Source organism: Cheilinus undulatus, linkage group 13 (genome assembly GCF_018320785.1).
Source record: "Cheilinus undulatus linkage group 13, ASM1832078v1, whole genome shotgun sequence".
Classification (NCBI taxonomy): Eukaryota; Metazoa; Chordata; class Actinopteri; order Labriformes; family Labridae; genus Cheilinus; species Cheilinus undulatus.
The window spans coordinates 16,146,013-16,171,548 of NC_054877.1; the positions used below are offsets into that span (position 1 = coordinate 16,146,013).

Consider the following 25,536-nt stretch of genomic DNA (forward strand, 5'->3'; position numbering starts at 1 on the left):
CCTGTCATGACGAAAGGAAACCATTTGATCATCCCTCTGTCTGACAGACTCTTGATCATTGGCTGCTCAGTCTGAGAGACGGCAAGCAGGTTATTACGTCTCAGACGTAGGCCTGTTTGGAGGCAATGTGAAGTTGGAAAGGATTAGAGATGTCTCAACTGACTAAATATAGATACAACAATTAGTAGCAAATTTCAGATTGAAATGAAATAATTTAAAAAAGAAAATAGAAATATATATATATGTATGATTATATGAAGTTTACCTGGTTAGACAAATCCCAACTGCATGGATGACATAGGGTGGATTTTATATTTTTCCTGTACAAAGGGGGGCAATAAGATTTTTTTTTCACACCTACGATGCAGAATGGACCACAGGATGTTAGAAAATGCTCTTTGCCTTGCAGCATTGTGGTAGAGCGGGGGGAGGGGGCATTTTGAGGGCATTATTGGTTTTATTTGTCAGTTTCTTACTACATTCAAACAGCGACCAATAAATAGATAGATAAAATCGGGAAACTGCAACCACTCCCTGGTGAATTCATGCCTCTGTAATATAAACAGATGCCAGACAGTCAATGTACAGTAGTGGACTAAGAGGAAGGCTGAGGTGATTTCTTCTGTGATTCCTAGAAATCTTACAGGCAAGGGATAAGCATTAGGCACAATGGTGCTGATCTTAACCTAAAAATTCAATCACTCCTTCCTTGAGTCAGAGTGAACAAATGTGCAAAGTAAAAAAAAAAAAAATCCCTCAAAGTGTTCTTGAGATATTGTGTTCACCAGAAAGGCCTGAATGGACGTACACTTGGATGAGCAGACAACCTCTGACCTCAGCTATGGCTTGCTTGGAAGAATTAAACTGTTATCTCCGACTGTGTCTGTACTTTTGTAAAGCATACGTATCATTTGGACTAAATTACATGATGGATGGCGTTAGTGTTTGGCCAGATAGCTGCATACTTAAGTTGACAATATAAAGTTAGTTAGCGTCAGTGATGAGATCAAAACCCATTATCTATTTTTAAAAACCAAAAAAACAAAACATTAAAGTTTGACTCGAACAGATGCATCTTCTATATTACTGGTTCCCAACCTGGGGTCTGAGACCCTCTGGGAGGACACCAATGATGTCTGGGGGCACAAAGTTGCTCCGTGGTTGTCAAAATTAGATTAGATAAAATTGTGTTAAAATCACTATCAAATTAAGTAAGATAGTTTATTTAAGAAAAGTATTTAAAACATGCGTAGACCTAGATTTTATAAAAGAAACAACAAATGAATTTTTTACATTTTCTTCTGTTTGGATGTCGGAAGCCACAGGTTTTCTTTGATATGTGTTAGGGGAAACCAAGGGAAAAAAAGGTTGGGAACCACTGCTGTGAATCAATTGTCTGATAAAATTTCTGAATAAATTGAACGGCTACAGTGAATCAAGTTGACATGTAGTACCTTAGACTGTCAGATTGAAACGTTTTTACGGTGATCCTCCTGCAATCAAAGCAGCAGAGGTAAGTTCTTTAAAACTCTATACAAAGTCCTAATGGTAAAAATCATAATCTTATAATGAAATCTTTGTTAAAATTGGGAAAATAAAACTTAGACATCTAACTGAATGAGAGGTGACATAAGAAAGTGTGTTAAGGATCCTGTCAGTAAAATGACTATTCAGAACAAGTAAATAACGCCAGTATACTGTCTTCAAATATGAGATGAAGAAAACTTTTTTGGTGTGAAACTTTGTTCTGGTGAGATATTTGTTCATTTCCTAGGAAAAAAGTTGTTATAAACATATTGTTGGCTTGTCTTTCCACCAAATGTGGAGATGTGAAAGTATTAAAAGTGTTATCAACAAAGACCTGAGTCTTGATCAAGGTAAACCTTGCAAAGCAGATGAGCAGATTCTACGTCTGCCATCAGACGGATCCATCTTGGAAAGCTCCAATCTGAAACTATTTTACAAGGTCTGAGGACTGACTGGACCAATCAGCATCGTTTGAGGAGACTGAGTCAGTAGCTACAGGCAAGGTTTAGTTGTACTGCAAGTCAGTAGCAATATCTGCCGCTGGTAGTGATTAGCTCGGATGTAGCTTTGGCAGCAATTTTTATCAGATCTGGACAGCAATTCTTTATTGAAAGAGGAACAAGAACCACAGGTAAAGCTTTTCTTGGAGGAAAAGGTGTTTTTGCTGTCTTCCAAGCTCATGTTACTTAAGGGAGCTGGCATTCCTACTACCTAATTTTGTCTTGTCGGCCTGATTGGCCTGTGCTGAATGTGACAAGGTTTGTCCAGTCACCCTCTGAGAATCTTTGAAGTTCTGCCTTTCCCAAACACTTTGTATCAGAAGTTTCCCAATGGATGTTAAATATATATCCTGCAATGGGTATGAAACAGTCTATCTGGCATGTTGGATTAGATAGCGGCATCAACTTAAAAAAAATTTAACAGCCCACATACCCCATTAGGGTAGACGATGGGCTGTCCACCTGTACCTGGTAGCTTCTGATTAGAATCTCCTACGTTTTAAAGTTTTGTTTATTTTATTTCAGACTCTCACCATGCATTTGTTGGGTTTTTCTCCAGAATGGACCCTCATGTGGATGAGCAGCTTGTAACGAGCGTTGAAGGGTTTGTGGCGTCGCACACAGCCGGCCCAGAAACAGGAGAACTCTTCTCCTTTGCGCTGGTCGATATGCACCTTCTCGATGTGCCTCACCAGCTCCTCCTGGCTGTTGTAAGAGGCACTACAGTCAATCCAGTGACACGGCTGCTCCTGCTGGTCCACTGCAGGATCCTGTCTTACAGGACCGTTGGGTCTCTGGAAATGGAGCGGGGTGCTGTCCTGACTGGTGGGGCCTTGGAGGGTCTGGAACAGCTCCCCCTGCTGGTTGGTCATTTGAAACAGTTCCCTTTTACATGGAGAGAATTCATCTTCAGGCTCTTGCTTGATGGAGTGATACTCTTCCTGCATCTTTTGCTGTTGGTGAGGAGTCTTGTTCCCTCCAGGTGCATCGGAGAGAGGCAAAGGGGAGGGGAAAAATAAAGATGAAGAGGAGGAGGAGGAAGAGGACTGAGAGGATGGTGGAGAGCCAAAAGGAGGAGATGTTGCACAGCTTGTGAGCGTGTAGGACAGAGGGAGGGATGGCTGTGGGTAACAGCTGAGTCTCTGGCTGTTGTTTTTAGGATCTTTATGTGCTGTAGTCGCAAAGTCCTCCATAGTCTTGTCTATGTGGGGTCCTGCTGTCTTACAGCTGAGCAGAGAGGTGAGGTCCCGGCCCAGAGAGGACAGGGACATGGAAGTCCTGGGGAGACAACAAACCCCCAGCCCAGCTGAGGACTGACAGAAGCCACCAGAAGAAAGAGGCGCCTGGAGGTCTTCAGCATTCTCAAACGCACTTCCAAAACCAGGAAGAGTGAGCTGGACGTCCGGAGGCCCGAGGTCAGGTGGCCACATACTGGGCCACGCTTGCTGATGACCACCAAGAGATCCTTTCAGCAGATATCTTGATGTTGAAATTCTTCAGCAAGACTTTAGGGATCCATTGGAGGTAGCACCATTAACAGCATCTCCAGTTCACTAAAGTAACCAAACAGTTTTGTTTTCGTGCAGCTGGCATCTTCTCTTTTAATTCCCAGGATTTGTAATCTTCAGTCATTTCTTCCACTCTCAGTCAGTCATCACTTGAGCACTGTGGGAGACAAAAACCAAACCCAAATGAGTCATCCAAAAAGACAAAAAACAATAATAGAAAACACTTTATGAAACATATCACGTAACAGCTCTTATAACGGGATGGATGCAGATCCAGAACCTTTGTAAATCCACTAAAACAAAAGCTAGTTTGTATATATTCATAGGTTACACCTTTATTTCAGAACTTAACACTGAAGCCCTCTTTTGAGAGCCACAACATAATTCTGGGATACAAAATACAGTTTACTGCTACACTGATTTGAATTCTTTGTCAAAACTGGACACCTGCATCACCTACAATACAACTCAAAAACCGCTATCTCAGAGATTTAGATGTGTTGTGGCAGAAGTAGCTAATGTTGTAAATACTGGCCTAAAAGCCACCTTCAGTGACTAAATGTCTGACATCAGGCTTAATCCAGCTTTTCCTGCAGTCTATGATGCTGTATTTAGTGGACTTGCACAATTACCTGGATAAAAGGCTGCAAAGTACAGGTCTTCTAGAGTTAATGCATGAATTGTGATTAATTAAGGTCCATACTTGGTGCATGAATAGAACAGCTTTATAAAACAGGCGCATTTAAGCTTGTGGCCTTCCTCAGGGTTATTAAGAAACACATTGTAAACATATTCTATGTGAATATTTGCCACAACAATGTAAATATGGCTCTCCATTTATCATTTTCCTGTCTAATATGGTCCACAGCCACAGTATAAGACTATTATACAGCGTTTTAATGTCGTCTAAGTTGCATCTTCGTGAAATTAACAAAGATAAATGCAACTGGTTATTAACATGTCCACATTTGTGTTCATGTACAGTATATGTCCTGTGTATATCAATGTTCTTATTTAATATATCGGCCAAAATATCGGTTATCGGCCAATATATCGTATACCGGCCGATATTTTGGATATCGGCGTTTTTTTTAGCCCTAAATATCGGTATCGGCATCGGCCCCAAAAATCCCATATTGGTCGGGCTCTAATCCCTAAAACTTCCTGAATGTTTTATTTCCTTTTCAATCCATAACAAGTTCCTTTCACCATGGTTAAGTAAATGCCATAATCTGATCTATGCAAAGTTCCTTATTTAAATATAAATATAAAAATAAAAGAAGATCTGTATCCAAACAGGAATTCAATTAGCCTTAAGCTGTACAACAATCCAAATGAATGCAAAATAGTGGAATTTCAAAAAGTGGAGATTAATTATGATTTACTAAAGAAAGTCTGAGATGTGTTCTGGGTACTGTTTGTTAAAACTTATAAACTCATATTGTGCCCTAGTTAATAATACTTTATTGCAGGAATAGATATCTGTTTTATGCCCCCTCGAAGGACAATAGAGTGATTAATATGTCATTCATTGGAACCACTTAGGTCTGAGGCAAGGGAATCTATCACTACAGCCAGCATCGAGGGGAACGGCCAGAAAACATTACAGCTGTTTCATGCTGAGAGGGGAAAAAAAGAACTCAAAGCCTAAGAGCTGCTTCGTGCGTACAACGTACTTAAAGAGCAAAGAACTGCAAGCAAAGTTTTAATGACAAAAAAAAAAAAAAAATGTTTTCATACTTCTCCAGATCTGCTTCAGCATGGGTTCTCAAAAGTTAAGGGCCAGGACTTCCATATGTACGCCTACGTATACCCAGCACTACACCACTGGATGTAGCTATTGTATAGCGGCAGTTTAATCACTACTGGGTTGCATTCCCTTATTAAATAAAGAGCAAAGAGTCACTGAAAGCTTCTTCTTGCATGAGTTTTATCCACCAAGTAGCTCCTCTGTTCATGAACTATGGCAGCGTCTGGCTGTCAGGCTCAGGTTACTACCAGAGCTGTGCATTCGTATGACTTCATTTTGTCTTCTTGCTCTGACTGGCCCGTAGTGAATGTGACGAACAGTTCGTCCAATCACCTTCTGAGATTTTTTATAAAGTCCTGCTTTTCCAAAAAACATTCTATATGAGATGAATGTGAAATATACTCATGCCATGGAGCTATAAAACAGTCAATCAGGTCTGTCAGGTTGCTTCTACATGCCGATATTTCCAAATATCTAGTGAATGAAAGCAGAAAAATGGGATATATTTAGCAATGATGACACTAGTCATTTGGCATAAGATTGAAATAAAAATAAAAGCATTTAGGTAAGATCTGTTATAAAGACTATTTCTCTGTTTCAAATATCCAAATACCACAAATATTGCAGTCCATAACTCGTAACTCTAAAAATCTATTAACTCTTATAACTTGTGAAAATGACACTGAGCACTAAAGAATGCATGCTAACATCCAAGCGTCTCTCAATTGATTTTGGGCCAATACGAGCACTGACAGCGATATGAACACCTTCTCTTATTGTAAAAAAATAACAAAGTGTCTCCTGTGCAAGCAGAGGCTGAGCCAAGCAGAGCTAATAAAAGGAGAATGCAAGTAGACAACCTGGTTTGGAACTTCATTCAAAATGATCAGGGTCCCCCCTTTAATAGATGGAGTCCTAGGCCAGTGGTTCCCAACCCCCATACTAGAAAAGCCAAGGCCCCTCAGGACCTGTTTGGGAAAGTATACCTTAATTTTTAGTTGTTTTTATTGACAAATTCCCATCATAACAGGCCTACTGACAATTATTCTTGAAAAAAGAATAATGTATAAACCATCTGTATTATGATGATTAGATCTTCTAATTCTTCTTAAAAAAAACAAGAAAAAACTTGAAATTCTCAAATGAAAATGTTGTTAAATTCAGAGACAAAAATAGGTGTAAATGTACATTAAATTTTTGAGATAATAAAGTCAAAAATGCAAGCACTGTTTACAGTTTGGTTTCGTGTAATTGGATTTGTTTTTACTTTATAATGTTTTGAATTCATGATTTTAAAAACTTGAAATAACTTTCTAATGTCAAAATTCCAGACTAGAGTTTTTTCTTGAAAATTTATAGCTTTTTGAACGTTAAAATTCTAATGTTGTTTTCCCGTATATATACTACTTTATTATCCCGATAAAAATGTCCCCCCTCCAAAAAACAAACAAACAAACAAAAAAAAAACAGTCCATGTCTTTGCTCAAAATTAAAAGAAAATAAAAATTCTCTTAATTTTTTTTGTCTTTAGGACAATTTCTAATCATGATTGAAAAAAAATTGTGCACGTGTAATTTTCCTGTCAGATCAGAGAAAGGTCCCACGATTTCTCCTGAAATCTCTGGGGCCTCCTCTAGGGGTGACCAGACCAATGCCCTAGGTAGCCACCTACATTTTACCAATATTTACAGACAGATCTGTTAAACTGTTGAATTTACAACGTTTACATCTTCAAAATTATTGCAGCTGCAACTGTGCAACAACTTCTGCAAGTTATTTTACACTGTTCCATGTCCAACTCCTAAAGACCAAAGTGGTTATAACAGGTTATTATGCCATCTTCAGCTCTCTCTTATCAAACTAACCAGAGTACATCCCGTGGCTCCCTCTGCTCCTCACTTAAATAAAGTGAAAGCCGTTTTGGTGGGATATGCAAAACACGCTGTGCTTTAATAGGCAGTGCTTCATTTACCATGGGACAAAAGGAGCCTAAGATGGCATGCTGCACAGTTATTATTTAATATTAATTTATTTCTTGTTTTCATATGAAGCCAACATCACCTTGATTAATTTCCCTACTTGCACTACCTCATTCACACTCTGCATATTATACCTAATTTAATCTAACACAGCACATTTTAAAGCCTTATAGGGTTACCTGAATTTAAATTTAGATATGACTCTTGTAAAAATCAAACGACTTTGATATGTTAGTCAGATATATTATTAATACTGCCGATATGCACTGCTGATATATAGGCTGTAAAAATGGGCAAGGATTTTCATATCTGTCCCTACTTAAGTCTAACTCCAGAGTAAATATACCACACATTTTATTGCATCCCATATTGGAGTAATTTAATCTGAACTCCTCTGGATTTATTCATTGTGTTTTTGCTAAGCTCTAGTGTGACTCAGCTGCTGTGACAACTTGCCATGCCATTTGAAGGCCTTAAACTTAAAAATCCAGCTGTGTCACACTAAACTGCACATTTTTCTCTCATTTCTGGCCTTTTGCAACTCCACATTCAATCATCAACAACAAATGGAGCAAGGTGACCAGCAGAGAAGGTCTCAGATGAAGTAAAAACCCAAACAAACAGAGTGTCCGACCGCCTTGTCAGCAGGCTTCAGTCATGCAGCTCTGAGTGCGACGCTGTATATTTGGTTTCCTTTGAGCTGCTGTAACATTGCTGCAGGCATTACGGCCACCCCTGCAGCAAACAGCCAGGCGTTGTGTGGCAGCCGATCGGCTGGAACCCGCTCCAGATGCCTGTTCACAGAGGAGGAGTAATGGAGCACATCTCTCCACAGGCCTGGTGATGCAGGACAGGGTGGCTGGAAAGTGGTGGGTCAAATATAAACTCCCCACCCCTGTGACACCGCACAGTAGCTCTACTGTGAATAAGTTCTTGAGTTTTTATAGGAGCAGACTTGATTTCCTCTGCTCTCTGCCAGTTATCGATGATCTAATTTACAACAGGATCCCCGACACGTAATGTAATTAGTCACAGGAAAGGTTTCATGGAATTTAATGAGGATGGTTATTTTACAAGACACAGCTATGATGATGAGTAAGTTCGCTTCAGTAGTTATATTAGCTGACGAAGGAGTCACTAAGTGTAGGTTCATGCCCGTAGTTTCCTGGTATAGTCTGGGTTACAGTTTTATGATTCTTCCCGTAAATTGCTGGAGTTCCCCCCACCAAAGTCATGTAGCAGAGCAGTCATGGGAACTGTGGTTGAATCTTAATTAGAGAGGTTGCGATGCATCTGTGTGTCGACAAGTTCAGCTGGAATCATGATACTTGCAAAGCAGAAGTGGTTTGGTATATTTGAAATGTGATAATTGCAGCTTACTACCTGCAGGCTCTCAGAGCTGAAACCTATATCAGAGATCTGCAGGTGACCCCAGTAGAAATAAAGAGAGCAGATCACAACAATAAACGATCCCATCAATGATCAAAAACGGGTCTTTGAAATCATAAACATCCAGCTGAGTAAAATCCAGCAGCAAATATAGAAAAAAGGGGATGTTTATCTCAGCACTGTCTTCTCATAAACCACCCTGGTCCCCTTCCAGAAAGAAGAGTCAGACAGTAAGACTAAGAAAAGTGTCCCACAAAGCCTCAGCTGAACATGCTAACTGCATAAAATAGCAGGCACATCTCATGTGGTGTCTTTTAAAGACTCGCTCGCTGAGGTTAGCTAAACACAGCTGTGGTGTTTCAGGACAAGCAAATGTGTACTTGTCTCAACAATGAGCACTCTGCTTCTTGAATTACAAACTTTTTTCGCTTTCGGTTGAACCAAAACACGAGGAAAAATAAGATCCTCACTTAGTTTTCTAATCTGTCCTTCCTGAATAATCCTCCATGTTGTTATGGAGGCGTCAGGGAGGATCTGCAGAAACACGCAAGCTCAAACCGGATCAGACCACTGAACTTCATCATTGGCACATAACAGATCTGTCTGTATTAGATTAACCATTATAAAGAAGTAAGCTGCTTTTTAATGCTCAAAGAACAGAGTATACCTAATGTTTGAGACCAATACTTTAGTAAAAGGTTCCTGCTGCGATGAGAAAAAATCACAATCTTAACTGTTTTTATATTGAATATCGCGATTATCAAACTGTTGATTTTAAAACATTCAATCCGTCAGTGCATTTCAAAATTACTGCAGCTGCAACTGTGCAAAAAGTTATTTTACACTGCTCCATGAACAACTCCTAAAAACCAAAGGGGTTCCATGTAACAGGTCGTTTTATGTCATCTTCTTCAGCTCTCCCTTTTCAAACTAACCAGAGTACGTGCCATGGCTCCCTCTGCTCCTCACTTAAATAAAGTGAAAGCTGTTTTGGTGGGATATGCAAAACACACACTGCTTTAATAAAACAGAGGCAGTGCTTCATTTAACATATGACAAAAGGAGCCTAAGTAAAAAGGAGCCTAAGATGGCATGCTCACAATGATTATTTAATACTAAATTATTTTTTGTTTCCATTCGAAGCCAACATGACCTTGATTCATTTCCTTACTAGCACTACCACATTCACACACTGCATATTGTACCTAATTTAATCTAACACAGCCCATTTTAAGGCCTTATAGGTTACCTGAATTTAAATGTATGACTTGTAAAAATCAAACGACGTCATTGCTTATTTTGATATCTTGCCATCAAAATTTGGGAAATATTGGGCTATTACTTTTTTTCTTCATTACCAAAAAAATGCAAGCAAACTCCACAAACTGCACAAATAAGTTAAAAATGTTACCACAATGTCATCAGTGTTTTCTCTTATTTTTCTTTTGGCTCAAGTGTATCTACAGATTTGGGGTTTCAAAAGGGACATACATTTTTGACAACCTGGCACCCTGACTCATACTGAGCATTCTGCCACTGACCAGTATCAGCTGTATATATCATCAATATATCAATTTTTTTCCCATTTGCCAGTGCTGATATTTTTTCATAAACTATTTTCTGCTAAAAATTATGCTGTTAATCTTATGCATCCCTGACTGGATCTTTATAGAGTACAGTCTAGACCCGGGGTCTCAAAAATGTTGCATACGCACAATGACAGGACCTGAAGTTGGAGTGCGCCCCTTCCTACTCAAAGCCTGTGATCTATAAAAAACAGAGCTCATGGTAAAATGTTCGCACCTGTAAGCAAAATCTAACCTGTGCATACTAATGTTTTAGAGGCAGAGGGAAACTGCAGACACACAATGAGTTGGTGAATTGAAGTCAGTTTGTTTATTAATGCATCTGAAACATTTAATTTCACTTGATATTAAACTTTATTCTACTATTCACATCATTATAAGCAGACAGTTCCAAATTTATGCATGCCTAGTGAGCCATCTTTATATGGAGCTATTATTGTCGCAAAAGTATTTGCAAATGCGTACAAAGATCTGTACACATATCTGCAAATGCATAGATAGATTTGCAAATGCATGCACAAATCATAAAAGCGTGCACAGAATTGCAAATGTGTGTACAGATGTGCAAATCTGCATAAAGATTTGCAAATTTGTACAAAGATCCACAAATGCATGCACAAATCTGCCCGTGTAGATCACTTTGTAATTGTGGACTTAGTTTATTTTAGTTCAGAAAACTCCTTCTTTTTTGCTTAAGTTATCAAAATCCTCACAAACCATCAGTTACAACTGAAGTCTGCCTCTCAATTGGCTGTCACACACACACGTGACTTTTGCAACACTTCTGCCGCACACAATCGGTAAATGTGTACTCAGATCCCTAAGTGTATGCCTGGGTTTTGTAACCCTCATGGCATTGGCATCAGAGGAATGCAGCAGTTCAGACCTAATAAAAGCACCATATAACATCTACATGAAAGGAGAAAAATGATCTCATTATACTGTTATTGTTCATATTTTCATGAAAAGACAGAGGAAAATAATGACTTCCTTTTCTCCAAAATGGTTTCACTGTGGTGGTTGAATTGCGGTCTATACCAGACAGGGTTTCATTGTGTTCAATATAATCCACCAATACAACATTATTTGAACAGTGTGGTGTTAGCAATGAGATCGATAGGGCCTTTATATTTTATATTTTTAACAGATGAAGGAAAGGAAATTTCTGAGCAGGTAGTCTATATGGATTGAACAATGCCAATATATTTAAATCATATTAGGACGCATGAATCAGTGAGTGGATGGGATGGCTGAGAGGTAGCATAGTGACCTTTGGATCAGGCACACTAGGTTCGATTCCAACTGTGTGAGGAGACTACATACAGTTGCAAGAAAAAGTATGTGAACCCTACTCCTGGTTGGCTGACTCCTGGCTCCAATTAGCTCTTGGAGAAGTTATTAGCCTAGGGGTTCACATACTTTTTCCACCCTGCACTGTGAATGTTTACATGGTTTGTTCAACAGAAACATGAAAACATATCATTTTTTGCGCAGTATTAGTTTAAGCAGACTGTGTTTGTCTATTGTTGTGACTTAGATGAAGATCAGAACACATTTTATGACTAATTTATGTAGAAATCCAAGAAATCCCAAAGGGTTCACATACTTTTTCTTGCAACTGTATATATATATATTTAGCTGGTGACTTTTAATGCACTTCTCAAATTTAACTAATCAAGCCAGGAAATATGTATGACTTAAAAATTTGCTTCAATCTGTGATCAAAACATACCAACATAATAAACTACTAATTTAGTCTGCAACAGTTTGTCCTAAATAGACATTTTAATCCTTTGATTGGCTCTGACATTAAAACACGCCACTGGTTCCATCAGCTGTCCTTCAATATAAAAACACTTTAAAGCCTCCTGTTCCTGTTGAAGAGGCAGATCTCTGTGGGCACTTTTTCAGGTGGATCAGGATTCATAAAGAAATCAATGCATAAAGACAGTTTACAAAAATCAAAATTATTTTTGGCACACACCTTTTCTGAAATTTGGCCTCACATACATTTTTAATCAAGATTCTACGCACTGTTCTTTAAATGAGACGTCTGTTTTTTAAAATTGTCTTGGGATAACATTTATTATGATTTGGCTCCTAACAAAGAACACCTGATCGACTAAATGGCTGATGATTGAATGATTGATTGATTAAAGGAACCATGTTGTGTTGCTCTGAACATGCTGTATAAATGACTTAATTTCAAATCAAATGCATTTTGGTGGAACAACCATGGAATACTATTGTTGATGGTTTGTCTGTAAATTTGCCTGTTATTTCATATTTCATATTTTTTGCCTCGATATTTCAGTATTTTTTAAGTTGAGTCATATGAGGTATATAGCAGTAGTAGTGGTATTAACATGTAAGAGCGCGTAACAGGTAGCCAAAGCTGGCATTGCAAAATAGTGACAAAATCACAGAGGCTTTCTGGGTATACAGTAAAATGCTTCAAAAAGTTTGGATAGGGTGTACGTTTGAGCCAACAAACTAAATTCTGCACAGAAACTGTACCCATCTGCTACACTGTATAGCCTAGCTTCCTGACTGGTACACAGCGAGTCCTTCTCAAAGGAGCACTGCTCACTGAAATCACTGGAAGCTAATGCCACTTCTACTGCTAGGTGCCTCATACATCCCCACTTCAAAAATAGTGAAATATCCCTTTAAAGCCAGGGGAAAGCTTTACAATAGCCTTAGTTATAAATGTTGGTCTGTGTCACTCAGCTGGTCATCAAAAAATAAACGTGAACGAAATAAGATCTAAAGATTTCCTAGTGTTCCACACTCTCCTTACTTTACAGTATTAAAGCACCTATATCTTCCATGTGCAGATTGGTGATTTCATTGTGAGCAGGGAGTTCCTATCACAACACTTCCATTAATAGCATTACTGGGACATATGGAAACAGCATCTTGTGTCTCTGGATACGTCTAAAAACTGATTTGCAATGCTGACATGTTTTTATTGGATTCTGATGTAAATCATTTGAGCTTTTATGTGTTTGGAAAGGAAAATAAGTGCTGTAAATCTGAATTGTTAGATTTTTGAATATATGGAAACATTTTTGGGAGGTAGAAATCCCCTCAGGTGCAGTATATTTCAGGTTAGTACAATATGTTAGCAGCAGAACAAAATCTAATAACTGTGAGCCTGGCTGTCGCTTAAAGAAAACATGTGAATCACGTCACTAATTTCACAAGAGTAACTTTTGTTTTTATAAGTGACATGAGAGACTCGTGTCCCAGTGACACACTGAGTTGGCTGCAGAGGGAAAGTTGACACTTCACTGTGTAATTTGTGCCTGAGGGCCTCCCCTGTTGAAAAATGGGTTAATCCTGTGAAACCAATTTTAAGAGCTTCATCTGTGCCAGTAAATCCTAATTTACTCTCCTCTCTGCTCATTAACCTTTATTTATCCAGAGGAAATTGAATTAGCAACACTTACTTTTCTTCTCAGCTGCCTGCTCTACATTATCACAGTCACACGTTTGGATTCACACCTTTGGAAATTTCCAGAAGGACTTCCCTTTACTGTAATAAAGTAGTATGCAGGTGGAGATTGGAGAAATTGATGAAAAGTGTGACTTTTTCTTTCATCCTTTCATCAACCATTTCACAAATAGGCCTGAGAAATAATCAGCAACCTTGCAGATACAAGGTCATTTTTAGGGATGATTTTAACAAATATCTCAGTTCTCAGGGTTAGGAACAAGACATAAAATGTCTATAAATCTAGATAAAACATTACATTATGTCCCTGCTTCCTCTTCATCAGCCTGAACAAAACAGTACATTTTGTTCAAAAAATCAAGATTAAACTGTCATTTGGAGCGAAGTCCAACTTAGACATACTGTGTTTATGCTTTTATTTGCACTATCACATTTTCGTGTTGTAAACTAAAATCCCACTTCCAATAAAGTTGTGTCACAGTTTAAAATGTACATAAAAACAGAATGCAATGATTTACAAATCTCATAAACCCACATTTTATTCACAATAGAAAAATATTTTCATAAAAAATTAGCTCATTTTGAATTTGATGGCAGCAGCAACTCTCGAAAAAGTAGAGACAAGGCAACAAAAGGCTTGAAAAGTAAGTGTTACTATGGGAACACAGCTGGAGGAGCATTTTTCAACTTATTACCTTAACTGGATCAGTAACATGACCTGGTATGAAAGAAGCATTCTACAGAAGCAGCGTTTTTAAGAGGTAAAGATGGGCAAAAAAAAAAAAAAAAAAACTGCATCTAAATATTGTGAAAGGACTTCAGCAAAACGTTGCCAAGTGCAAAATTGTAAAGATTCTGAATATCCCACCATCTACAGTACATAATATCATTAAAAGACCCAAAGAATCTGGAGAAATCTCTGAGCAACCCTGCCAGAAATCATTGTTTGTCAACATAGTTTGCTGTGCCATCCACAAATACATGTTAAAGAAGTCATACATGAACGTGTGAACCAATGTCTTTTTTGGGCCAAAGCTCTTTAAAATGGATGGAGGCAAAATGGAAAACTGTTCTGTGGTCAGATGAATCAAAATTTGAATTACTTTTTCAAAACCATGGACGCTGTGTCCTGCGGACTAAAGAGGAGAGCATCATCCAGCCTTTCATCAGCACACCGATGGTACTGGAAAATCCATAAATCAACACAGCATTGTCTCGCAGTTATTGTCTGGTGATATATCGTATCGTCTCGTCCACCAAGTATCAATTTTTTCAAATTAATTACTAATATGAACTGAAGTCTATGACAATGGAAAAGTAAAATCAATTGTTTGGCCAATTGTCCAGTGAGGTCGGCAGAGGTAATGGTCATAGATTAGGAGAAGGTTAGTAAAACAATTATGGCAGCATCAGGGGAAGGACATTAAAGGGCATGAATAAGATAGACATGACATGAGGTTTGCAAGAAGTGCTACATGAAAATAAAATGCTGCAGAAATACAACAAACATGAGCGCAAGACTAATGCTAAATCAGCTAAACAACTAAAGAAAGTCCAGACCTTTCACCAATCAGTGCGTTATAAAACAAACAAACAAACAAAAAAACAGTAAAGAAGACCCAGGATTGTTGAGCAGCTAGGATTCTACATCACACAAGAATGAGACAACATTCCTCTACCAAAACTCCAGTAACTGGTCCTAACTTCCCAGATGTCTGACTGTTGTTAAAAGGGATGCTACACAATAGTAAACATGGCTCTGTCCCAATTTTTTTGAGAAGTGCCGCTGCCATCAAATTCAAAATGAGCTATTATTTTTCATGAAATGGTGAGATATCTCAGTTTCAACATTTGATATGTTCTATTATGAACAGAATATGGGTTTATGAGATTTAAAAATCATTGCATATGTTTTAATATACATTTTACACAGCATCACAACTTTTTGGAATTGGGATGTGCATACATTTGACCAAAACACAAGCAAAAAGCAGAGTGAGGTAGCTAACCTGTAAAAACCAGTAAAAAAGAGTTAGATAATGGAGGCGTAGATAATAGATGGATGGATCAACAGGTGTACCTAATAAAGTGAACAGGAAGTGTATGCTGCTTTTTGTGTAATTTCACAGCCATAAAATTTCTTTTTTGATATCCTGGACACAGTTTCAGTTTTTGTTATATATTTTTGTAAGTCTCAATCATTAGAGTAGAATTTGTTTTAGTCTCAGAAACTGAAACATTAAACTAAAAGGCTTTAATAGTGTTGTATTAAATTTACCTTCACGTGGAAGTTAACAGTTATCATATCATACCTGTAACTTTGCCCCAGGCAGTAAACATCAGCTTAAACATGACTTATAAATAGCAAAATATATATTAAAACTCTCAGATATGTTACAAAGACAACCTTTTATGAAATTGCTGCAGCATTCAATCATGTTGCATTGTTAACCTCATCTATGTCTTAGAAAAGTACAAAGCCCATCAATAAAGCTCCAAAGCTGTTCCCCAGTTTAAAAAGAAAATATCTCTTTGGATCAAACACTGCTGCTGAGTTATGAACACACATCTGCCTGCTGTGGGAAGAACAGCTGGATTTTCTGTTCATAGAGTTCAATCCAGGTCTGACTATTCAAGGACATGCCGAAGAGTTTGTCCCTTCAAATACATGCTGTACTTTGTAATGATGGATAGGCACAACAGCAGAGCAAAATCCCCTCATTTTTTTTTCTCGGTATTTCACATGCTTTAGTGTGAGCTGTCAAACAGTTTCAACTGAGAAACTTAAACAAGAGGATCATGTGGTGAAACTTTTATTTATACTGTGGGAAGCTAGAGGCCCAACCTGAAGCTGTTGACCCAACACTGAAGGCTGCACGGAGAACTACAAAAATCTTACTCTCAAGAAAAAATAGAAGCATGGTTATAAAATATTTAGCAAGAATGTGTTTTGCCTTAAAAATCTATATTCACTTTTCATATTTTGCATTGTTTTGCATTGTGGAAGCTGGGAGCTAAGTTGTTTATTTTAATGATTTGATGCATTAAATGTCAGTGATAAGAAATTTAACAAAATTTTTCATGTTTAAGAGGATTAATAAAACACAAAAAAAACCCAGCAAAAACTACAAATGACTGCAAACCATACCACAGTCATAATGAATAGCTTGATATAACTCCAACTGCAAGCTTACACTGTAGGTGTTTCAGTTTAAACGGTGACCATGTTGACCGGTGACTTTCAGCTGAATGAGTGTTTATCACAGTTACAACAGATGTTCAAAATTTCTTTAAGTTACTTTGTTACAAATATTTTCTAACAGTATGTTGACACAATAATGTCAAACTAAACAAAGAGGAACTCAGAATCATGAAGTGGTGTAGGATAGGCTTGACATTAAAGTGGTAATAATAGGGGAAGACTGATGCTAGGCAGTGGCAACTTAGCCACCAAAGGTTCACTAATTTTCTGTGAAATTATTAGAAATTTCAACGTCATTAATCTCAGAATATAATCACAGTAAATATAACCTGACACACAAGACAGACTGCTTCATATATCAATTGCATAGGCTATATTTCAAATTCATCTGGGAATCCTCACATACAAGGCATTTGGGAAGGGCGGGACTTTTCCAAAAATTTCTTGCAAGGTGACTGGATGAACATTCTGTCTGTCACATTCATTACGGGCCAACCGGAGGAACAAGAAAAAAATGAGGTAGTAGGCATGCAAGGCTCTGGTTGTAACCTGAGCTCGACAGACGGCTGCTGTCGAGTTTATAAATGCAAGAGCTCGTGGTTGGATAAAACTTATGCAAAGTGAATAAACATCCTCTCTACTGAGAGAAACTTTCGGTGCAGCTCTGTGATCATTTTAAAAAATAAATGTTGCCTAGTTCTGATAAAACTGCTGCTACACTATGGCTAAATGTGAGCTAACTGCTATGCTAGTGACAGCAATTTTACATACCATCTTTCAGTACAACCAAACCCTGCCTGTAACTATCACAAACTCATGCCAAAGCATGCCAGGGAAGGAGCGAAAATATCTATTCCATCATGAAAAGTTTTCAGTGCAGTTCTTTGCTCTTCAATAAATGAAGAAATGTGGTCCAGTTCTGATAAAACTGTCATTATGCTAGTTACAGCCCAGCTAATTGCTCCACTGGTGGCAGCCATTGCTATCCTCCCCCAGTACATCTGAACCCCACCAGTAGTTACCAAGAATGTTCCCAGGCTTCTATTTCCCTCTTCAGCTCAAAGCCCATTTAAGTTACATTTAACCGACTAGTCTTTAACATTAGCAGCTAGCTCTGCCAGCCTTCGTTCATCTTTGCAAATTAATTTTGTGCTTTAATACGTACATTTTTATGTCCAGGGAAGTGCTGGGGAAAGCTCTGATAGGAAGGCAGCAGCCATTAACTGAAGCTATAGACACCTCTAGTGGCAGGAGGCTTCATTATAGTTTTAAAAGAGCATTAGACCGGGATTTCAAGCCTGGGATTATAAAAACTTACAGATAATTAGTTTAAAAAACTCATAAATCTTGTGCCAGCTAATTTGATACAAAAACGGTAAACCATTTAATCATTAAACCACGCACATCCCTCGTAGCTACCGCCTCGATCTCCTCGAATGACACTGATTGGTCAGACTGGGCACATTCGTTTCAGATTGGAGCTTTGGGAGATGGACTTTCCTGATGATGGACATGGAATCTGGTCTGTGATACCATCCCACTGTGCAGCAGGAGCTGCATTTGTCAAGAAAGCTGTAAATTATATTTTACACTTTTTATTGCATCAAAAAACTTATTTAAACCACAGAAGAAAGAAATCAACTGAACAGAAATCAGCATGACAAAAGCAATTAAAATGACAGAAAACATGCTTAATAAAGACATACTTTGTTTTTTTTTAACTTTGTCCCATCTGTTTACAAAGGAGAGGCCGAGCGTATGACCTGTACAGCAGTGGAGCTCCAGTCAATGGTTCCCCTCTACTGTGTGTTTGTAATAAAGCTACTAAAATGCTTTTTTATTTGCTTGATCAATTTGACTGCATTGTTTCAGAGGCTGTGTAAAAATCTCACGGTTTCAGCGCTGCTATAAAAATCTCCTCAGTTATTTTGATAAATCTGAACTTTTGTATCCCTCACATGTTACACTCCCTGCTTGATTGTAGCCGGAAAAATTCTTTGGCTCGGTTCAGATTTTCAGAGTCAGTTTGGGTCACAGTAAACTCAGTGGGAGCAGGTGAATAACACAGTTTCATGTTGCTCAAAATAAGAGCATGTTATTGGACCAGATATCATGCATGTCCTGTTAGAAAGAGGCGTGTAATGCTGTTAACTTTAGACTCAATGATTCCCCTCTCAGTGACTGTTCATTGAGATAACAGGGGAGGGTTTACTACTTTTTAGTCTAACTGAGTGGACAATATTGACTTGTTCTACGCTATCTCTTGATCTACCTAACTGGTGACAGTGATCTTGCATCCTCCTGGCAGTCTAAATTAACTTAGAGTAGAACATGACAAGGTTTTTGTAATCAAATAAATTATTTTACTCTCATTATGAATGCTCAAATAACAACTGACCCAAAGCGGACCATCGTGTACCTGCCCATAATCATCTGATTTCTCTAAACACACAAATATCATAATTTAGAATTATACATGTCTACAAAATAACTTTACATATTTGTTTTCTTATTTCATAATAACAATTAAAGTAAAATACAGAAGCAGAATCTACTTTCTTATATTTTAGCAATAAAATTAGAGCAATTCTCTGTGATTTAAAATTATAGCTATAATGTGAGCTGTACTGGCTTGTAGACAGATTAATAGATAGATATCTGTTTAAAAGATGTTTTTCACCTTTACTCGGATTTAATTCACAGACATACAGTATGCTATACTGCCGTAGGATTACCCAGATCAACTAAATTGACTAAATTTTCACTCTCTGTACCGTCTGCAGTTCTCATACACTCACCCACAATTTCCACATACTACGACTGCACTGCACACTGAAGCGCCTCAGGTTTGCTCTGACCAAAGGCGAGCAACCTCGCCCACTGGAAGCCGGTCTAGAGCGCTCAGTTCTCCCATGATCAGCGGGCAGAGAACACGGGAGAACTGCAAGTTTACACAAAAATAGTATGTCAACAGCGGACTATTTTACCTTTTGGGGTTAATTTATCATCCTTTCCAGTACAAGTCCATGATATTATTGCTTCCACCATGGGTGAGTACATTAGGAAGTTAAAAGGTTAATGTTTGCTTTAAGGATCTGTGGTTTTATGTAAAATTTTTTGGCTAAATGTCCTCAAAAGTTAACTTTTCCTTGTCAATGGCGCCATTGTAGCTCTGTGACCCACTGACCTCTCGATGGCCCTTTGCTCTGGCTACACGATGAGATGTATAGTTGATAAAGAGATGATTTATGATGAGGAGTGTATTGTGTTGTATTTTGAAAGAACCAGATATTCTATGCTTGTGACTTCCTGTTTGGAAGTGGAAATGCTCTAATAGACTAGAGAGGGAGTGATTTGTTCCACAGTATGATCGTGACATAGTTGCTGTATGTGGATTGGAGGTTAGCGTATCACTCGCTGATTCACATGCAGACACGTATAAACACTGACGGGCTTTTAACAAATGCTGCCATCGATTTAACAAATTAAAAAAATATAAAACATAAACTTGTCACCAAGTAGAACAAAGTAGAGCATACATTTTTAATTTATCTGTCAATATCATTCAATATATTCACTGCTTACTATCAGTTGATATGTTTTTATTTTACACACCATTGACCACAAATACGATTAATCAAAATCTGTTTTATGTGAAGGTTAGTGCTTTTTAGTCAGAAAATCTTAAATTCCCTCGTATATTTGCTTGTGAGGTGGTCTTGCCCCTGGTTATGTGGCGGACACGATGACGTATCCAGCAGTGGGCAAACAGCCAATGAGGTGTCTACATATATTATGTCTATGGGTGGAATAACTAAGAGGATGATGAAGTGATGAGGATATTGTCAAAGTGTGTTTTCTGTGATCAATTAGACACTTTTTTCCCCACAGACATTATTTCTGCCATTCCTCCATTGGATTATATTGTGTTTTTTGCGATTTCACCACTCAGTGCCAATGTTGTTATTTCATACTGGCTCTAGGTTTAGGCTGTAGGAGTGGGTAATCGCCTAAGCAAAATGTTTTGTCATATTTTTCATAACTTTTGGCACTGTTTGAGGATTAATGACAGTTCAAAGAAGCTATTTTCAGCTTTTAGCTTGTTTAGTGAAAATTAGGCATGAGAGGCAGCACTGGGTCAAAAATGCTTTTCACTGATTGGTTAAATTAAATGAAAATGCCATATCTGTGACAATATTTCAATTAGTTTGGATTAGCTTGGTAAAAACCAAACAACGCCACAACTTAAGTTGCAACTTGATTAGTTTCAACGTAGAGTTTAGTGTGGACTTCACACTTTAAACTTAATAAACAATATAACTGAACAATATAGCTGGGGCAACAGCCTGCAGATGAGGACCACGCCAGAATAAATGTACTGAGGACACTGGCGAGAGCCTGCATTTACCACACCTAGAATCTACATCTGGAAACATTTCAGTTTCAGAAATGAAGACAGGTAACACACTAAACTCAATTTGACCTTGACCTCTGACCTAAAAAAAATCTAATCAGTGTAACCTTGAGTCAGAGTGGACTTTAGTGCAAAGATTGAAGAAAATCCCTCAGAACATTCTTATGTTGTGTTTAAAAGAAATGCCTGGACGGACGACCCAGACCAGTAGAAGGCATTGTCTGCTAGTTCAACAGCTGCAACTCTGTTTACATTCAGGGATCTCCCCATTTATACTATTCGTGTCTATTTTGAGTTTGAATGTTTCAAAGTCATTTTTGTAGACTGAACTATGTTTGAATTTTTGAAAAAAATATCAGTGTCATTCCATGAATAAAATATGCACTGTTTAATGACACAACACAGCTATTTTTAGAGATTAAAACTGAAAATTACATTTCAATCTTGTGCTTTAAAAAACAAGAAATTTCACGCTATAAAATAATCATGGAACATTATGAGACGGAGATGTTTAAAAGGAAAATGCAAAGCCGGAACTACACTCCAGACACGGCTGCGGGGCGGAGTGATTTCAAAAGCGGTAAAAGTGGTTTACTCAAGAAAGTAGTTCCGAGTGTTTGCTTCATGTGTTGTAATGTTACATAATTATACGTTATTATTTCATAGCGTGGTTAATGTGCAGGTCATAACTTGTCCACGAGAGCGTTTTGGAGTTGTGGGATTGTGTATTTGATGAGTTTGATGAGGGAAAGCCGGAATACTGTAAGACACCATAGCGTTAGCTGAGCAGCTCCCATCTCAGCACCGCCGATCTGAAAATAGCTTGCACCGACAACTAAAGGTAACAAACCTATTACTAAGACTATAGGGATTATGGCAATGGGTGAATTTGCCAAAATGTTGAAGTATCCTTTAAAATATATAGGTTCGTTTAATAAATAACTATTTTTTTAATTATAAAGTATAAAGTAGACTAAAACCTTAACTATCTGGGCATATACAAGAGTAAATGCTGCATACAGATTCATACATCACATCTGATAATGTTGTCCCTTAATGTATGCTAATTTTATTCAGCTTAAACACTTACAGAGGCCATGCTCCTCACACTTCATAATACAAGCACTTTCCTTAATTTTTTGTACCCCTTATATGAATATACTTCAGAGCCCCAGCAGGGTCACAGTGGAAATTTGTGCTGTGTTTACCCACACTCCACTGCCTGTTTGAGAAAGATAATGCAGGCATTTGTGAAAAGAGTTGATGTGAAACTGCTTGTTCTGAAGGCTGAAAGCATGCAGCAGCCTCTGTGAGCAGAGCTGCTGCAGCTCGGCCTGCCTGTGGTGGTTGAGACTCTGACCGTTGATGTGGTCACTGTGGTCAAGACTATGATGCTAAAGACATGGCAACAGTAAATGCATTATGACTACTGTTTACCACTCCTATTAAAATCAGCCATGAGAGCCCAGCTCTGCCAGAAAAAGAACCAAATTCCTCAGTGCTTATATCAGATAAAGGAACATGATCAAAAGCTCTTGTTTTAGCATCATTACACTGGTGTATTTTCAAACAGATTTGAAGATTTTACCGATTTCTTTAAAGGCTAATCATGGCTTTTATTTCAACAATATCTCAGAAATCTCTGCACCGGTCCACAAAGCACTTTTAGCTCCATCCACAGAGGTCTTTTGTCTGATCTGAAGGCTTGGCTGAGAATTTAAAGAGTAAAGTGTTTGTAGTCAGGCCTGTGACGGCCTAGTGATCTACCCCAGGAAATAAGGCCTGCTGAGTAAGTCTCTGATTCAACTAGAGCTTTAATTTTCTTTGAACTGTCCTTTTATTTCCTTTAAAAATGTTTATCTTTTCCTGTTCTTTTCTTTCCCAAAGCTGTGTCAGAGACTGTTTCTTTTAAAAAACAGATGATTTATGACTTGTCTGTATGATTCACTGCCTTTGTGGAGCTCTCTGTAACCTCACTGGAAAAAAAAAAAGCTACACACCATCTTTAATATTTTGAATTTATTATATAATGCAGCATGGTTATTTTATGTGATAAATTTTATAATATTTTTTAGTTACTCCCAAGAAAAAAAAGATGATAAACATGAAGATGAGAGAGAGAGAAATAAGGGGGAAACAACAGACATATTCCCCACATAATATTTGTAATTCCACTATGTTTTTCTAACACAATTCCTTCAACATAATTCAATTGAAATGAATGAAAAATTGTAACCTCAGTGCAACCCTTGTAACTCATTTATATATTCACTCAGAAAATCCATTCAACCTTTAAAATAGTCCTAACATATAAAGCTTTTTCAGATTTAAAATTTTCATATCAGTTATATTTTTTCACAGGGACCTTTAAAGTATATCCCATTTTTAAAAACATTTTTTTCACAAATTGTAATATTAGACAAAGATAACCAGAGCAAATACACAATACAGTGTTCAAATAATGATTTCATTTATCAAGGGAAAAAGACATCCAAACCTATCTGGCCCTATGTGAAAAAGTAATTGCCCATAAAAACGCAATACCTGGGCGTTCCACCTTTGGCAGCAACAACCGCAAGAAAGAATTTGTGATAACTTGCAATGAGACTTTCATGTTACTGTGGAGGAATTTTGGCACAATTTTGGCAAAACACGTGACATTGTAGGTGTGTGTCACTTCCGAGGGGTAAACTCCATAGAGAACTGCATAACGTGAACCATGGCGACTGTAGACATGTCAGTGCACGACTTTTGTCGTTTTTTGCAAAGAATAGAGCTGTTCTTTGTCCTTCTTTTAATGAAGAAATGTTATCAAGTTCTGATAAAAATTGCGCTTTAGCAGCATCCACACTAATGTCTTCCACCGGCCTCTTGTCACTGCTTGCTTAGGTCACGACTTTGCTGCACCAAAAAATGCTGCCTCTTACTCCTGATTGGTTTTGTCATTTTCTAACAGGGCCCACCCTGTTCAGATGGGAGCTTTGCTAGATGGATTCGCATGAACCCATCTGCTTTGCAAGGTTAGGGTTTTCAAGCATTAATGGCCTGTTTAAGGGCATGCCGTGGCATCTCAGTTAGATAAACCACTCCAAAATCTTGGGTTTTTTTTTTTTAAGCCATTCAGAGATGGAGTTGCTGGTGTGATTCTCCATTTTTGCCCATACGGCATTTTTGCCCAGTCTCTTTCTTATTGTTGAACTATGAACACTGACCTTAACTAAGTCCAGTGAGGCCTGCAGGTCTTAAGATGTTATTCTGGGCTCTTTTGTGACCTCCTGGATGAGTCATCAATGCACTCTTGGAGTAATTGTGGTAATTTCACCACTGTTTTAAGCTTTCTCCATTTGTGGATAATGGCTCTCACCATGGTTCACAGGAGTCCAAAAGCCATAGGAATGGCTTTGTAACCCTTTCCAGCCCATGGAAGGTTTAACACTGTTCCAAGTTTTCTCCAATTGTGGATAATGGCTCTCACCATGGTCATGGGAGTCCCAAAGCCTTAGAAATGGCTTTGTAACCCTTTTATACTGATAGTTGCCATTGACTTTGTTTCTAAACTGTTCTCAAATCTCTTTAAATCGTGGCATGATGTATTGCTTTTTGAGGTCTTTCAGCCTACTTTACTTGGTCGGACAGGTTCTAGTTAAGAGATTTCTTGATTCAACAGGTCTGGCAGTAATCAGGCTAGGAAAACTGAACTCAGCTTTCCAAAATATGTGGTTAACCACAGTTAATTCATGATCTAACGAGGAAGAGAGAGGATATCTTTTTCAGATAGCACCAGGCAGGTTTAAATTAAGTCATCATTCAAAACAGCATTTTATGTACCCAGTTATTTTTTGTCTAATATTAAAATTTGTTTGATGATCTGAAACATTTAAGTGTGAAAAATATAAAGGAAAAATCAGGAAGGGGACAAACACTGTTTCACACCACTGTATATCATTCCATTTTTTCAGATGTAGCATTAGCAGGAAAGGGCCAGCTTATTCAGTATGCAGCATTCACAGCATAATTTATTCAGAAATCTCATTTGCTGGTTTTATGATCATACTGTCATGATATAACAGAGGTGTAAATTCATCAAAGGAGTTTAGTATTACAGCTGCTTTATTACAATGCCTTGTGGGTACAGTCAGGATAAATCACAGCTCATCTATTCAACTTCTGTATTTATAAGTTATTGTCAGACCCGTTATAAACTGATGCATCACTCCATAAGCA

General features: G+C 37.9%; 1 protein-coding gene across 1 annotated transcript in view; it reads right to left on the minus strand.

The window, feature by feature from the left end:
• LOC121520510 (zinc finger protein GLIS1) overlaps positions 1–25,536 on the minus strand; it is a 91,915-nt gene that overhangs the window by 44,487 nt on the left and 21,892 nt on the right. Inside the window, exon 2 of the mRNA XM_041803989.1 lies at positions 2,561–3,692. Within this exon, the coding sequence (XP_041659923.1) occupies positions 2,561–3,457 (897 nt within the window). The 5' untranslated portion in view covers positions 3,458–3,692. The remainder of the gene's footprint in view (positions 1–2,560; positions 3,693–25,536) is intronic.